This window comes from Juglans regia, chromosome 16 (genome assembly GCF_001411555.2).
Source record: "Juglans regia cultivar Chandler chromosome 16, Walnut 2.0, whole genome shotgun sequence".
NCBI classification, from domain to species: Eukaryota; Viridiplantae; Streptophyta; class Magnoliopsida; order Fagales; family Juglandaceae; genus Juglans; species Juglans regia.
The window spans coordinates 9,816,913-9,830,842 of NC_049916.1; the positions used below are offsets into that span (position 1 = coordinate 9,816,913).

Genomic DNA, 13,930 nt, shown 5'->3' on the forward strand with positions numbered 1-13,930 from the left:
TTGGAGGGAAGATCTCGATGTAGTCTTCGTTATGGAGACTCACTCTAATATTCGTTATATGGAGAGACTCAAGTTTTTTATGGGGTTTTCTTGTTTCCTTGCTGCGCCCAGCAATGGACAAAGTGGGGGGCTCGGTCTCTTTTGGCATAGTGAGGTAAATCTTGATCTTCGCTGATATTCCATATTTTACTTTGATGTAAGTGTTTCGGATCCTGTAATTTCTAGTATCTGGAGACTATCGGCCATATATGGCCAACCTGTAACTCATCTTAGACATCAAACATGGGATTTGTTGCGCCATCTGAAAACTCAAACAGATGAGCCGTGGTTGGCATTCGGTGATTTTAATGAAATTATTTTTCAGTCAGAAAAGTTGGGTGGAAGGGTAAGGCCTTATAGGCAAATGCATGATTTTCGATCTGCTTTGGATTATTGTCAGTTGAAGAGTCTTGATACAATGGGTTCAAATTTTACATGGAGCAATTTGAGGGAAGGGGGAGATTTAATACAAGAAAGATTGGATCGTTTTACCAGTACCATCGATTGGCTTGAACAATATCCTTGCTGTAAAATCAGAAATATTCCTATGTCTGTATCTAACCATAGTTTTCTGCTTTTGAATACTATGGATATGGGTTGTTATGTGTCTAATCCGGTTCGTTTATTTAAATTTGAGGCTATGTGGGTAGGCACGAGGGGATGTGAGACAACAATTGAGAAAACATGGGATTTGCATAAAACAGCTCCTTCAGTTGAGACATTGAAGCATTGTGGGTCTGGTTTAAGAGTTTGGAGTCGTTGTCATTTTGGTAATATACGGAGAGATTTGGATGCTAAGTGGAGGAAACTTGCTTTACTTCAAGACTCTCCCATACCTTCCCACCAAGCCATGTGTAAGGTGAAGAAGGATATTAATTATTTGCTGGAAAAGGAGGAGTTGATGTGGAGACAGTGATCTAAACTACACTGGCTGGGAGCTGGAGATCAGAATAAGAAGTTTTTTCACTTTAAAGCCTCTCAGCGCCGTCGACGAAACATGATCAACAGTCTTCAAGATGAAGTTGGCAGATTATATGAAGGCTGTCATTTGTTTCCTCTGGTCACACATTATTTTGCTGATTTATTTAAGTCCATTAATCCCATTGATGTTGATGTCGTGTTGAGTTCTGTGCAGCAGCATGTTTCAGACTCTATGAATGCTGATCTAACTAGACCTTTCACTAAAGTTGAGATTAGAAGTGCATTATTTCAGATGCAAGCTCAAAAAGCTCCGGGTCTGGATGGGATGCCGTCATTATTTTTTCAGAAATATTGGCATGTGGTGGGTGCTAAAGTAATGGGTACGGTGTTGCAAGCCTTAAACACTGGTATTATGCGTACTGATTTGAATTTAACCCATATTGTGTTGATTCCAAAGAAAAGACAGCCTGTGTTTATTAAGGATTATAGACCCATTAGCTTATGTAATGTGGTTTATAAGATCATTGCTAAGGTTTTAGCCAACCGTTTGAAGCTTGTGCTTCCTTCTGTTATTTCACCATCTCAATGTGCTTTTATCCCGGGTCGTCTTATCACGGACAATGTTTTGGTGGCTTATGAGACAATGAATGCTATACGAAGAAGAAAAAGGGGCAAAACAGGTTGTATGTCGATTAAATTAGACATGAGTAAGGCTTATGACAGGGTGAAATGGGTGTTCTTAGAGAAGATTCTGTCTAAGATGCATTTTGCTCCTACTTTTATTCGACTACTTATGATGTGTATCTCTACAGCTTCTTACAAAGTTCTTATTAATGGCACTCCTTTGGATCTAATTATTCCAACTCGTGGTTTACGACAAGGTTGTCCACTTTCTCCATACTTATTTGTTATATGTGCTGAGGCTTTGTCATCAATGTTGCAGCAGGCTGAATCAAGTCATTTGGTGAGAGGGGTTCATGTTTGCAATAGAGCTCCATGGATTAGTCATTTATTCTTTGTTGATAACAACATTATTTTCTGTCATGCTTTAGTGGCAGAAAATGTGCACTTGCAGAATATTTTGAATCTTTATGGGGCTGCATCAGGGCAATTATTAAATAAGGAGAAAACTGAGTTACTATTTAGCCGAAATGTGGACGGGGGAGGAAGGACTGCCATTTAGGAACTTTGGGGAGTGGATTCTATCCAATCTCATGATAGATATCTTGGACTTCCCTCGTTTGTGGGCAAGTCAAAACTAAGCACTTTTCAGGATGTTAATGAGAAGGTATGGGCGAAGTTACAAGGCTGGAAAGGGAAGCTTTTGTCGCAGGTTGGTCGTGAAATCTTGATCAAAGCAGTGGTTCAAGTCATCCCCACATATGCAATGAGTTGTTTCAAAATTCCAAAAGGCTTATGTAGTGATTTGGAGGGAATGATTGCTCGTTTTTTGTGGGGACAAAGAGCAAAAGAGGAAGATTCATTGGATGAGCTGGAAATGCCTATGTTGTTCTAAATTTTCTGGTGGGATGGGTTTCCGAGACTTGGAAGCTTTTAACTTGGCTCTTTTAGTAAAACAAGGGTGCCGTTTGCAAACTCATAATAGCTCTCTGTTTTATCTGGTTTTCAAGGCTAAATACTTTCCACATTGTGATTTTTTATCATCCTCTATTGGCTCTAATCCTTCTTATGTGTGGCGTAGTATCTTTGAGTCTCAACCTGTTATTCAAGCTGGCCATCTGTGGCGCATTGCAAATGGTGAACATGTGAAGATTTGGAGGGATAATTGGCTGCCGAGCTATCCTAACAGTAGGATCATCACCACTTGTAATGGCTTCAATGTTGATGCATGTGTTAGCGATTTAATAGACTCGTCTTTGCCGGGAAGATGGAAAACTGATTTGTTACATCAGGTATTTCTTCATTTTGAAGCTTTGGAGATTCTTAAAATTCCAATATTTCCTCATCGGTCTGTTGATAAAATGGTGTGGGGATGCACGCGAAGTGGCAGTTTAGTGTGAGGTCCGCCTACCATTTAGTGCTTCAGTTGAGAAGTACTACTGCTGCTGAAAGCAATTCTATTGTAGGCTTGAATACTGCTTTTTGGAAGAATATTTGGCATCTGAATCTTCCAATTAAAGTTAAGAATTTTTTGTGGAAAGCATGTACTAATGGCTTACACACAAAAAATCAGTTGCATTATCGTCGAATCATAGATTCTGCTATGTGTGAGTTATGCCCTGTATCTTCTGAGGATGTCTATCATACACTTTGTAAATGTCCTAGCAGTTCAAGTGTGAAGGGGAAATATTTTGAAAAACACCTTCATCTTTTGAATTCTTATTCTCGGATTAACAGTTTGGTTGAGGCAATTTTGGATCTTCATGATCCTAGTGCAATTTCCTGCTTTGCTGTTGTTTCTTGGGGAATTTGGAAGATTAGGAATTTAAAGGTTTTTTTAGAAATCTTTAGACACAGTCTGTGACGTTGTGAAGAGTTGTTTTTCCTATGTTGACTATTTTTTGTTGGCTCGGCAATGTATGAAAGTGGTGCAGCCTCAAACTTTTTTGTGTTGGCAACCTCCACCAAGTGGGTAGTTGAAGTTAAACTTTGATGGAGCCATTTTTAATCAGGAATTAAAGTCTGGAGTAGGTGCTATTTTGAGGGATGACAAAGGAAGTATGATTATGGCCATGTCTAGAATGGAAGAAGGTATTCTGTTGGTAGAAGATATTGAGGCTATTGCAGCCTTAAGGGCCTTACAGTTTATTTCTCACTTGGGAATTTCTCACCTGATCTTGGAAGGAGATTCACTTATTGTAATTGAAGCCATTCAATCAACACCTATTGAAGAGTTTAGTTACGGCCCTATTATTAGGGAGATTCAGCAGTTGTTATCTCACTTCCAATCTTTTGATGTTTTACATGTTGGACGGCAGGGAAATGGGATAGCACATAAATTGGCTAGGCATGCAAGGGTGGTGGAGAATACTCTTCAATGGTGGTTTCATCCTCCAGATTTTATTCAAGCTAGTTTGGAAGTTGAAACTGAAACTAACCTACGGGCTTAATGTATTTGTTTAGCTTGTTTGTTTTATGTACTGTATTACAATTTGTTTCTTCATAATGGATGAAGTTCTTGTTTCTAAAAAAAAAACTGTAACAAAAGAGCCGGAAATGGTTTCGAAGCCAGATCTATTTGCAACGCATTTCATGGCGTCGAAATAAATTCTACCATTATTTTCAAATCTTCTTTTGCGTCGCCAAATTTACCATTGCGTCACAAGGAAAAGTGACGAAAAATCACTTAAGGAGTGTCATTTGTGTCACTATGTAGATCGATGCAAACACGCATAATCTTTCCCAGCAGTACAAAACATTTTTGCAATGGGGAACAGGCCATTTGTTAATGACTTTTTGTGACACCAAGTGTTTTGCCGCTAATGAAAATAATCTATTGCGGCTAAGTTTTGGTATTAACGACGATTGTCCGTGGACGAAAATATTACTCTTTCAACACCATGCTGACATCATTTGTGGCGAACAAAATTACATTTAGCGGTGATGTAAAATGTCGTAAATCTAAGTACTTTTAGTGACTCTGTCTTGTTTCGCTACAAAAAAAATTTTGAGACGGATTAGTACCGACCATCTAGCTGCAAAAGGTTGAGGACACGAATTATCTTTTACAACTTTCTTTTTATGTTTTGCATCGATTTAAATCGCCGCAAAAAGGTGAAATCTCTTGTAGTCAATCAATTAAAATTGATGATTATACAAATAATGTTATATAAGTGACATATTGTGATAGGATGTGTGTATTACGCATTCATACTCGTATTCTGAGCAGTGGCGAACCCACGTTGGACTTGAGAAAAAACTTTTTGAAAACACAATATATCCCCTTAGATTTTATATATAATTCTATAAATATAGAAAATGGCTCCCCCAAAAAATTTATAATCTCCATATACTCTCTAAATCTTCTAAAATTTCAATATACCTAAAAATGTCTCTCTCTAGTTTTTTTTTTCTTATAGTCCCAAAATTATGTTTAATTTCTATATATTATTTATTTTCAAGGATATGACATCTTCAAAATTAAACTTAAAACTAAGTTTAGGAGAAATAATAAACTTATTAATATGGATTCCAAAGTTTTTTGTTGTACAATATTTGGCTTCTTAATATGGAATCCAAAATGAAAATATAAGAAAAACTATTTAAGGTCGATGATTTATATGAAAAATAGTTATGAGATTTTATCCTTTAGACTTCATTGAGAAAGAAAAGAATTTATTTAAGCTTTCAATTATAACATTATATGTTTAATGTGATACGACAATATCTAGATTTTGCATGAAATCTGATAAAGTAACTTACATACTAGAATAAAAGATGACTTTCTAAAAGATCTTTCGTTTGGTTTCAAAAATCCTCTCAACTCATCTCAACTCATCATTACAACTTTTTCAAATCCCAACATAAAATATAATAAACAATTCAATTTTTTCAAATTCTAAAATAATAATAATATTAAAAAATAATATTCTAACAATATTTTATCATCTCAACTCAACTAAACTCAACTCACTTTAACATCCAAACACAACCTTAATAGTTTATATGAAGAAAAAAAATTCTAAATATTTCATTACAAAAATAATAATGAATGAATGAAACATTATTGTTAGAATCTGAAACATATATTAAGTTATGTTTTTATAATTTTATTTCTACATGTACATAGCAAATTACCGAGATATACTTTTATATGTAGTTATGTTTTTATGATTTTTCAATCTCTTTTTAATTTACATAAGAGAAATGATGTTGGTAGTTCTAGGATGTGCAAGCCCTGCACATTACATTTGAAAAAAGTAGGTCAATCTATGACTTACATAAAAAAAATTATTTTTTAATGATAGATCTCACTCTTTTTTTAAAGGGAGTGTGTAGTACTTGCACACTCTATAACTATATTTATTATTACTCTTTACATAAATATATCACGTAGTAAAAAGGTTGGCTCCGTCAACACGATTGTTGGTTCCGCCATTGATTCTTTGAGCACCTACCCTAAGGGGGTGGGCTCTTAATCCAATTCAAACATCAATACGTAAGCAAGTGGTAAGGATCGATGCAAGTGCTAAGCTGTCTAAGATTATGACATTAAAAGACTTGGACTATGCACCACTAGTTGTAAGCGCTCATTAATTAGCACTCTTTCAACTCGATCGTGTGCAGTTTTATTGGGTTCAAAATTTCAATTGGTTTCCACCTAGCTAGATAGTTTGAAACAAGATATATACCAACTGTATGTTTTAGCAGCTAATGCAATTTTCTCGAATGGGCCGTTCATTTTGGTCTAGAAAAAGTCTAGAAATATGCGGCATTAATTGTTTGGTTTATTTCAGTTTTCAAAATGTTTGAAAATATGCATTCCTCAATTGCAAATTAAACATCTTTCGTTCTCAAAAAATAGAAAAAAAAATATTTCAACTTTTTTTATCTAAAAAGAACAAAACAATAAACAATAAACAATAAACTTTTATAAAAATCAAAATACAAAAATATCATACAAATATATAAGAAATTATAATTGCAGTCGTGAATGTGCAAGCGTCGTACAATCACTTTGAAAATAGTGAATAAATACGAAACTTACATAAAAATAAATTAATTTTTTAATGGTGAACCTTACTCTTTTTCAAATTAGTTGCACGGTACTTACGTATTTTACTATTATATGTAATATTATTCAATAAATAATGACTATATCCATCAATTGTTACTAGTCTTGTACAAAACATATATTTTAAAAAAAAAATAAAAAAGAAAAATTAGAATTTCTACCTTTACAAAATCCAGAAAGAAACCGTTCGTCCCAAAAAAAAAAAAAAGAATCGAAATTTCTTTAGCAAAACATAATTGCAGTCAGCAAAGACTGGTCTCATGCATGAAAGTGATCATGAGACAACTTATATATATATATTGGTGCAGCTAATTACGACCTGCTACATTATGTTTAGCGTGGTCAAACATTTGATGAGAGTAATATTATAAAATGGGCCCACAATATATATGTACATCTTGACCACACACATACACTTTCGGCTTTCATATCTTATATATAGCACAACGTCTCTGATCACTACGTACGTACGTAGTTGTACCATGATTTTCTTCCGGTCCACTTTCTAAAATTAAACTGTTCACGTATGTTGCACGGGAGCTGGAGGACCAACTTGCAGCTACCATTGATTATATATGATTCCTATTCTACTTATTAAGCAAAGAAAACGTACAAGAACATGCTCCTTTATGGACTACTTTCGCATATTTCTGTTTCTCCACGTACTCAAGACAACATTTTCTTTTCTCACGTGGAATTAATACTCAAATCAGACCTTATGACCACCCAAAAGATTGTGCTGATCAGAAGGGCATTAGTCAAAGAAGGGAAGGGCCGGGCCGGATGGATTAGTCATTGATATTGGTCATTATCGCTTGAATATATATATATATATATATATATATATTCTACTATAATAAGCGGCTATCGAGCCGCTACAGTAATAAACAGTAAATTTTGTCCATTCGTGTAAATTTTTCGTGTGTGTTGTGTGGTCACTTTTTTATCTCTCTATTTTCTTCTTTTGTGTCCATTTATGCAAGGTGTTTTTGGTCAGTTCAAGTTCCTAGTCATTATTTATTTTATGGTTTTTTATCTTTTGCATTTGCAGAGTGACTTATGTCCGTCTGTCCGTCTCAATAATGACATATAATTATTACTATGTTGTCAGATGTTGTCAGAGAGTCTGTCTGTTGGCTGTTCATTATTTGTGTAGATAATTTGATGTATTTCACAAGCACATTAAAAAATTTACTTTTTAAAAAAATGTTTTTGATTACTGGGTAGAGAAAGAAGAAAAATTCTCAATAAAAAAATATTTTTAATCACTAGGTAGAGAGTAGAGAGAGGGATTTGCACAAATAGAGATTTGTAATTGTATTTGCACAATAGATTTGCACAAAAAGAAGAAAAACATAAGCAAATTAAAAAAAAATTACACTGACAAAAGCAATCGCTCGGTAAGAAAAAAAAAAGGGTAAAAACTCATGCTCGAGATTTGCAACTGGGATCCTCGACAATGAAAGAGAGAGGGATTTACACTAACAAGAGCAAATAGGATATTTATTGCTGAACAGTAAAAAAGATTTAAAAAAAAATCTATGCATATCTCATCCATCAGTTCATGCATCTGTCTAGATAATGAGAAATTATCATTACCTCGATCTGCGTCAATTTATACTGCATCGGTCCCCGTCAATTGCCATTATGTCAATCTGTCGATAGGTAATCCCAACAATTATATTGATGGGACATTGTTTGGAGAACAACAAAGGACGCTGCACATTAAAAGGATCTGGTGGGTTAGTCCATTACGAGCCTCTTTCCGAAATTGATTTGATCTTGTGTTCTTCTTTTGCTTCTGCATATTGTTTCTCATTACGGGTGATTTTCTGGGAAAAATTATTGTTTCTTAATTTTATTTTTCATCTATTCTTTTCCATTTATTTGTTTGATCATCTTGCGTGCATGGTTTTAAGGATAGTATTTTCTGCCTTCCCTTTTTTTATTTTTTTGTTACTGTAATGCTTTATTTTCTATCGGTTATTTTTTATGGTTTGTTTTCGGGTCTTGTTGGTTGAAGACTTTCAGAACTGGACATTACTGGTTCATCTTTGCAAGTGTATGGTCATATTGATTTTGAAACATCTTTTTTATATAAATTATTTTCTGAATTTTTATTTATTTATTGTTTTTTATTTCAGTCCATCGATAGGTAATCTCAAGAATTATATTCATACAACACATTTTATAACATATTTAAAGAGTAAAAAATTTCAATTGTTTGGTGCAGTCTTTTATATGGCTTCCTCTCTCTTCTTTTTCTTTTTTTAGTGAATGGTTATTAACTTTTGTAGGTTTTTTTGGTCATTTGTCTTCAAGTTTTTTTGTTGAGTCCAGACTCTTCTATTTTTACTCTTTGTAAGTGTATAGTATTATTTATTTTGTAACGTCATTTGTTATATAATTCTTTTCTTATTTTATGGAATTGTGAGTGTTTTGGAGAAGTTTGACAGAAATGATTTTTGTCACAAACCAAGCAAAACATACAATATAAACAACCAAACATAAATTGTGAGTGTATTATTAAAAAAAAAAACCTAAAAAAAACATGTTTTGCAAGTAACTAAAAGAAATTTGGCAAGTAGGTTGGGACAAAGAAAAGGCATCTAAAAATAAAATGTTTTATAGAATTCTCTTTTTTTGAGTTATTATTCTTCTGTTTGATACTGTGTTTGTGACTTCATTGGTACTATGTATAAGGACAATATTGTGTTCGAACAAAATCAACAATATATGAAAATATCTAAAAGGAATTTGTGTTTTGGAGAAGTTTGGCAAAAATGATTTTTGTCACAAACCAAGAAAAACATACAATATATACAACCTTATAAAAAAATGACAGATCGCTAGAGATAAGGAAAACACATCTAAAAACCCTATCTACAAAGAGGATATGTAATATCTTTATTTACGACAGATAAATATGTTAGTTCGAAATTAAACAAAAAATTCAACAGAAATTCAAATAATGAAACATTGAATATCAAGAAATTGAAAGATCTTAGAGAAACTGAGAAAAGAGGGTTTTTTTAAAATATAATAAAAATCCTATTTTATGTAGAAAAACTAAAAATAAAATCAAATGTAGGAGAATCATTGTAAAAAAGCGGTACAAATATTGAAGAAAACGATTTAGGAATCTTATAAAATCAAACATTGAGCAGAAAAAGAAAAAGAAAACATTGACTAGGTGATGCAAAGAAGCATAGAAGGAATCTCATATATACAATTCATACAGAAAGCTAGGATATGCCATGTCATCAAAATATTCAGCAAACATTTAGTAGGAGATCTAAAATATTACCACAATAGCTCGTCAACGAAATAAATACAAAACTTAGATATAACTAAATGAAACACTTATAGGAAAATTCGAAAAACAAACCAAACAGATCTTAAAGTGGGTAAACATCCAGCAAACAGTGAGTAGGAGATCTGAAATATTACCTCAACAACTTATCAACGAAATAAATACAAAAAATAGATATAACTAAAGGAAACATGTATAGGAAAATTAGAAAAACAAATCAAATATATCTGAAAATGGGTTGATTTAAAATAAATAAAAAAATGTTCGAGCTCTTTGTAATGACAGATCTGAAGATTCTAGGCAACAGCTACTCAACAAACTGGTCTCAAAATTATGAGGGTACGAAGGAAATACATATACCAACTTTCGGATACCAACTTTGATAAGAACCACATTATTTCTTAAAAATAATAATTTTACTAAACTAGGCTAACGTGTTTTGTATGTTGCTCTTGCACTAGTATGTGTGTATATATATATACACGCACACATATATACATATGCACACATAATCAGACATCTAATTTGCAATCGCAGCAACACGTACTACTTAATTGAAAAAATTGAGCTCTCCATACAATCACTTTGAAAAAAAAAAGAATAAATAAGGGATTTACAGGAAAAAAATAATCTTTTAATAGTAGACCTTATTTTTTTTTTTAAAACGATTATACGACGTTTGTATACTCCACGACTATATGTAACATTGCTCATATGTTTATTGATACACCTAACATTAACGTGGAAGCGTTCGCATGATTAATTGGTATAAAAAGAATTGTTAGTGTTGTAATTTATTTTTAATAATTATAATGAATTGTACTTTATACCAAAGTTTAAATTATAAAATCTTATTAATTATGTTGTAATTTAAAATTGCGTGTCTTTCATTATTTTTTAAAATGATATTTGAAATTTTAGAGTGTGTAAGTTTTAGGGGTGTAAAAAGAAACCAGTGAAGCAGTAAACTGGACCGGACTGGACCGAACCGGTAGATTTGGTCATGTACCAACTTTGGTTTAGTCCGGTATCGATTTTATTTTTCTTAAAACCGGTCAAAATTGATCCGATTTTAGTTTTTCCTTTTCTAAAACCAGATCGGACCGAACCAGACCGGTTCATATATATATTATATTTTTTTAAATTGTATATAATTTTTATATATAATATATAATTATATATAAAATAATTTTGTATTATATGATAAATTACAAATTAATATAATATTAAATTTTAAAATCTTATATCACTATATTATATATTATAATATACTACAATATATTATTACTATAGTATTATATACTATAATATATTATTATATATATTATATAATATATTAAAATAGTAAAACCAGACCGAACTGGGCTGAAATCGATAAAACCGAAAATATCGTTTTGGAGAGTATTTGGTGCGGAATCGGTTCTTGAAAATGCAAAACCAATACATACCAATTTGATTCCAAATTTTCTCCAAAACCAAACCAAAAACACTCCTAGTAAGTTCCACTGCCACACACCTCATTTAAAAAAAGTGAGTAAATATGAGACTTATATGAAAAAATTATTATTTTAATAATAAATTCAAATTTTTTTTAAAAGAATACACATTCTAAAATTATATTTAATATTATTTTAAAAAAAATCATATGTGAGTTAAGTAACCTCAGATAAAGTTTTCCACTTTCTTTCCACGTGTTGAACTTTTGTAGATAGCGAAACAAAATCTTTCCACGATCTTTGTCCTACCAAAATTGTTAGGTGGTCAAGTCCGCAGCATATTAAATTGATCTTTTAAAAGGGAAATGCAGACTAGTCTTAGGATGTGGAATATGTACTTTAAACACTTGGTCAAATTTGGATATCTGATTCAGCTAGTCTTCTAAAGAATTAATTTATAATGAAACTGATCGATCTAAGGAACAAGAACATGATGTGAAACTGAGCTGCTAAAAAGATTAACAAAATTATGAAATTAGACCCATTAAGCTGCATGCTTCAAATGTGAGCTGAATCATCTTAGATGGGCATTGTTCCGTCAGTAATGCTTAATTATTTTAGATTTTATTGTCTTTAATCGCATCAACTCATACATCACATTTTAATTCGCTTTCAATAGTACCAAGTCTTTCCGCTAAGAGCTCCCATTGAGATTTTATTTTTTATTTTAATTTCTTGATTAAAGAAGTATTTTTTTAACGACACTACAAGAAAATTGCTTATTTGTAGCCAGTTAATTCCAGCGAAATGATTATTTATATTTAAAATGAATCTATTTTGGTTACAAATAATCTTTTTGTCGCAATTAAATGGTCATAAAAATCTATTTTTTTGTAGTGCGATATTGTAGTTTTTTTATTTTTTAAAAATATTAAAAATTGTATGTAAAAAAAGAGCTAAAAATATATAAAATACACTAGCGGAATCTCCCAACGGTGACTTTAGTGTTACTCATTTAATTTATATATAAGTTATCCAGTTGAATAAAAAATTAGTTTTAAACATAATAATATTCATCTAATATAATTTGAGATAAAATGAAAAATAAAAAATAACAATTCTCTAATTATTTTATAGTACTATGGGAGAAATAAATAGTTGTTGACGTTCATATCCATGTTGTGGTTCAAATTCTGATTTTAAATATTTTCCGTATTGAACTTACTTATTGGAAGAGACTTTGATACACGTGAGGATCGGACGTAATTAAGATATAATATTCTAATATAAATAATAATATCTCTTCTTTTATACTTAAAATTTTAAAATAAATAATAATTTCATATCACCTCGTTTAATATTATAATTGAAAAGTTTCAATATTTTTTTTTTCCTAATTGGTTTCAATGTTAATTGTATATATAGTAAATGTTGACGTTTCATACGCCGGAAGAAAGAACTTTTCACAAGCCGTACGTGATGGAGCCAAGGGACTCGGGATCATGGCCCCACTAAAATAATAGAAACCCTTGACAGGCTTGACTATCTATAAAATTTGAGAAAAAAAAATCCAAAAATTTGAAATAGTCCCTAGAAACCTTAAGCCCCGTTTTGATGCATAATTTAGTTCAGTACACTTTATTTTTAGATTGAGTTGAATATTCAAACATTAATCTTTACATAGGTTGAATAGAATCCAAAATTGAACTAAATTGAACTCATCTATAGGACCACAATTTACAAACATTAATTTTTTATTTTACTTTTTTTTATCTTTATCAGTTTACTTTTCTCTCTATTGTATACTACTTTTCCATCTCTCGCGTAACCCAACTCAATTGTTTATCACTTTTTTGCAGGTTTTGGTGTCGGCAATTGCTCAAGCCATGTCAAATGAATAGTCATATTTAATGGTCTGACTCATTTATTTTATAACTTCTCATAATTATATCTAAATTCATCTTAACATTTAAACACATAAATTTATCTTAAACGGATCTCATAAAACTCACTTAATTATCTCAACTCACTACTATTCATAAAAAATTCAGCTAAACTTAGCTCAACATCTAAATACAGCTTAAAGCTCCCCTTGAACCTCAAAAACTTTCAAAATTTTGATTCTTTGAACATTCATTTTTTTTTGAAAAAAATATTAAGGTGTCATTTGAATAGTGAGTTGAGATGAAAGTCGAAAGTTGAATAAAATATTGTTAAAATATTATTTTTTAATATTATTATTATTTTGTGATTTGAAAAAGTCAAATTATTTATTATATTTTGTGTGAGAATTTGAGAAAGTTGTAATAATGAAATGAAATGAGATTAAACACTTTTTTGTATCTAAATTGGATCTTAAAAACTATCCTTTATTCCCAACAAAACTCTTAACAATCTCTCTAGCCACACAAGTTTGGTCTCGTTTGTTTTTACAATCATTCTTATTTCATTTAATTTAATTATTACAATTTTTTCAAATTTTCACATAAAATAAAATAAATAATTCAACTTTTTCAAATATCAAAA

At 31.5% G+C, this 13,930-nt stretch overlaps 1 protein-coding gene across 1 annotated transcript; it reads left to right on the forward strand.

The window, feature by feature from the left end:
- The first annotated feature begins 403 nt into the window (after nt 1–403).
- Nucleotides 404–955, forward strand: LOC109020586. The gene has a single exon (XM_019003082.1). The coding sequence runs from the start codon at nt 404–406 to the stop codon at nt 953–955; it is 552 nt and encodes a 183-aa protein (XP_018858627.1).
- The last annotated feature ends 12,975 nt before the right edge of the window (nt 956–13,930 follow it).

Coding starts and splice junctions, on each gene's coding strand:
- LOC109020586 (XM_019003082.1), top strand. CDS start 404: ATGCATGATTTTCGATCTGCTTTGGATTATTGTCAGTTGAAGAGTCTT.